The following is a 2,881-nucleotide window of genomic DNA, read 5'->3' as shown; positions in this document are numbered from 1 at the left end:
CGTAAGAATAAGCCAATCACAGTCGAGAATTCTTTTGAACTTTTAATTCTGATTGACTGATTCTTGCGTTATGTCTTATGTTACTGTAATATTAAAAAATTGAAAATATTTGTATAATATATGGTATACCTATCATATTTTTTAGGAAATTTAAATACATGTCTTCCTTCTAATTCAAGATTTCCAGGACATCCATTTATTGAACAATATTTAATTTTTTTTCCACTCATTTTCTTGATGTGTAATCTATTTTCTTTTTATATCTAAAACAGAGCTAAGATCAAAGTGTTTTCTGCAAGAGAATTGAAAATCTGTACGATATATATGTACATACAGATCTACAATTCTCTTTCAGGATAATTGTCACTTTCTTTATTCTTTTCACTTAACTTCACTCTATTTCACTTCACTGCACTTCACTTCACAATAATCCACTTCACTTTACTTTTTTTCACTTCACTATTAATATCTAAAACAATTTGCAAGACATCACCGACATAAAAGCATACGAACTTAATACTGCCGTTACCGCCAATTGTTACACAAACACTGCAACGGTTAAAAGAAAGATCGAAAACACAAAGAATAAGTGAGAGAAAAGTTCAAATGGCGTTACCGTATGTAATGTCTCAACTTGCGCATGCGCGCTACGATTTTGGCTTCACATAATGAATAGAGTTGCGCTACTGGGGTGCGTTCAGAATGAACGTCTGGACGACAACTTTTTACCCAGAAGCGTTCGATTTGACCGGACGTTTATTTCCAGACGTTTCACCATGGTTATTCAGAATGGATTTAGAAGAATGCCCAGACAACACCGGAATATTTCACCTTATATTATTTCCACCATGATATACATAAATTCAAATATTAATAATTACTTCTTTTTTTACACGATACAAAAAGGAAGGATGGATAAGAGAAATAACTCTTCAGCGTTTAACAGAACAATAATAATTATATCTATATATGTATATATACACACATATATATATATATTCTGTCTTTTATGTCGCTTGTATTTTATATCTACATACAATACACATGTACATTTACTATTACACCTAAAGTTGTTTTGTTCCACAAGGAATGATATGTATGTTACGTAACTCCTAATAAGGAGCACGAGGCAATTTTCGTTCATAAGTACAATCCATATATCAGGTATTTTAATCACATATTCTTTAATTAGCCGAAAGAAAAACGGCTCGTCTTCACTTCACTCATCCAAGAATATGTATATATATATATATATTATTGAACAAAATACGGTAAAAGTGATAGAGAGCCATCCTGTGTATATGCGTACACATAAACAGTTTTAACATGTTTTATATACATATATTTTATTATGTACACACACACGCACGCACGCACGCACGCACGCACACATACACATTAAATAGCAGAAAGCAAAATTTCTTTTTCGCATCATCATATAGTAATGATGCATCGGCAAATATGCAACTATGTACTACATTTGTCTATTAAATTACTACATTTGTCTTAAATAACAGTTGTTAGTAATGGTGCAACCAGCGTTCTGTTATCGTGCTGTTTGTTATAATTTATCTGTATTGAGCGTTTTTTGTCTTGCGATTAATTTCAAACTTAACATTGGACTTAATAAAAAAGGACACTTGGGCTACTTACTGACGATGCTTACATAGGATATGTATCGTAGCCGAAGCAATTCCTTGAGGAGAGCGACCAATAATTTAATTAATTATATTAACAATATTCCTTGGATACGTCTCTTTGATCTATTTAAAAGGGAAATGTGGAAAATAAAGAGACATATCCAAAGAATAATTTTCATTTTGGCTTGAAAATTTTGAATGATAATATTAAAATGACTATGTCAGATTAATTCGATCGATAAAAGAACAGTTTCATACATTTTGTACGTTCGTAATTGTTAAATTGATGACTGAATATACGATAAGATACTGAAAAGTGCGCGTCTCCGATATCGTGCAAATACATATATATCAACTTCAGTGTGCAATCTATTACTTTTTATATCATAAAATTTCTCGGAAATCGTGCGATATGCTTCCGATATTCAGCAAACGATCGACACGAAAAATTCTTTCAAGATACTTTCATTTTCCTATATTAGAAGAAATATGTGTCTTAAACACACGGCCTTAATTCAAATAGAAGTTGAATAACAGTTTCATCGGCCAATGTTGACGTGTCTCCGATATTCCTATCGCCTGCTGCAATTTTTCTCAACATACGTCTCATAATCTTGCCGGATCTTGTTTTCGGTAGAACCGGAGCATGTTGGATGACATCCGGTTGAGCAAATGGACCAATCCTTTCGCGTACTATTTAAGTTATATTAATTTATTAAATAGCGCATATTAATTACATGTTAAGTAGAAAATAATATTAAATACTCGAATCGATTAACTCAACGATTGGCTTACCTTTCTTTTTAAGCTCGACTTGCAATTTTTCGTCGAATGTCATCCCTGTGTTCGGAGTTATGAAACAATATAGACATTGACCTTTAACAGGATGCGATTTACTGACTACTGCAGCTTCAGCCACCGAAGAATGTTCCGCCAACACACTTTCCACTTCAGCCGTTGACATTAAATGACCGGAAACGTTCAACATATCGTCGATACGACCAGTCACCCACAGATACCCATTTGCATCGCGTCTCGCTCCTAAAATCATTAATTGAAACAAAGATTAGATTTACATTATTTTCGTGTTATTCCACCATTTATTGCTGTCGATTGAAAGTAAGTTTTAATTTTTAAGAGACGGAGAAAGACAAAATTCCTGTATATAGGCGAAGTCTTTACGCACGCACGCACGCACGCACGCACGCACGCACGCACGCACGCACGCACGCACGCACGCA

The 2,881-nt window shown here is 33.8% G+C and overlaps 1 protein-coding gene across 1 annotated transcript in view; it reads right to left on the bottom strand.

The window, feature by feature from the left end:
• Positions 1-1,371: 1,371 nt before the first annotated feature.
• Positions 1,372-2,881, bottom strand: part of AcCoAS (acetyl coenzyme A synthase) — a 9,723-nt gene continuing 8,213 nt past the window's right edge. The window contains exons 9-10 of the mRNA XM_018461880.1: positions 2,436-2,681; positions 1,372-2,333 (exon numbers count right to left, since the gene is read on the bottom strand). Of these exons, the coding sequence (XP_018317382.1) occupies positions 2,137-2,333; positions 2,436-2,681 (443 nt within the window). The 3' untranslated portion in view covers positions 1,372-2,136. The remainder of the gene's footprint in view (positions 2,334-2,435; positions 2,682-2,881) is intronic.

Source organism: Mycetomoellerius zeteki, unplaced genomic scaffold (genome assembly GCF_001594055.1).
Source record: "Mycetomoellerius zeteki isolate Tzet28-1 unplaced genomic scaffold, Tzet1.0 scaffold134, whole genome shotgun sequence".
Taxonomy (NCBI): Eukaryota; Metazoa; Arthropoda; class Insecta; order Hymenoptera; family Formicidae; genus Mycetomoellerius; species Mycetomoellerius zeteki.
This window is presented reverse-complemented; position numbering and strand designations above follow the sequence as displayed.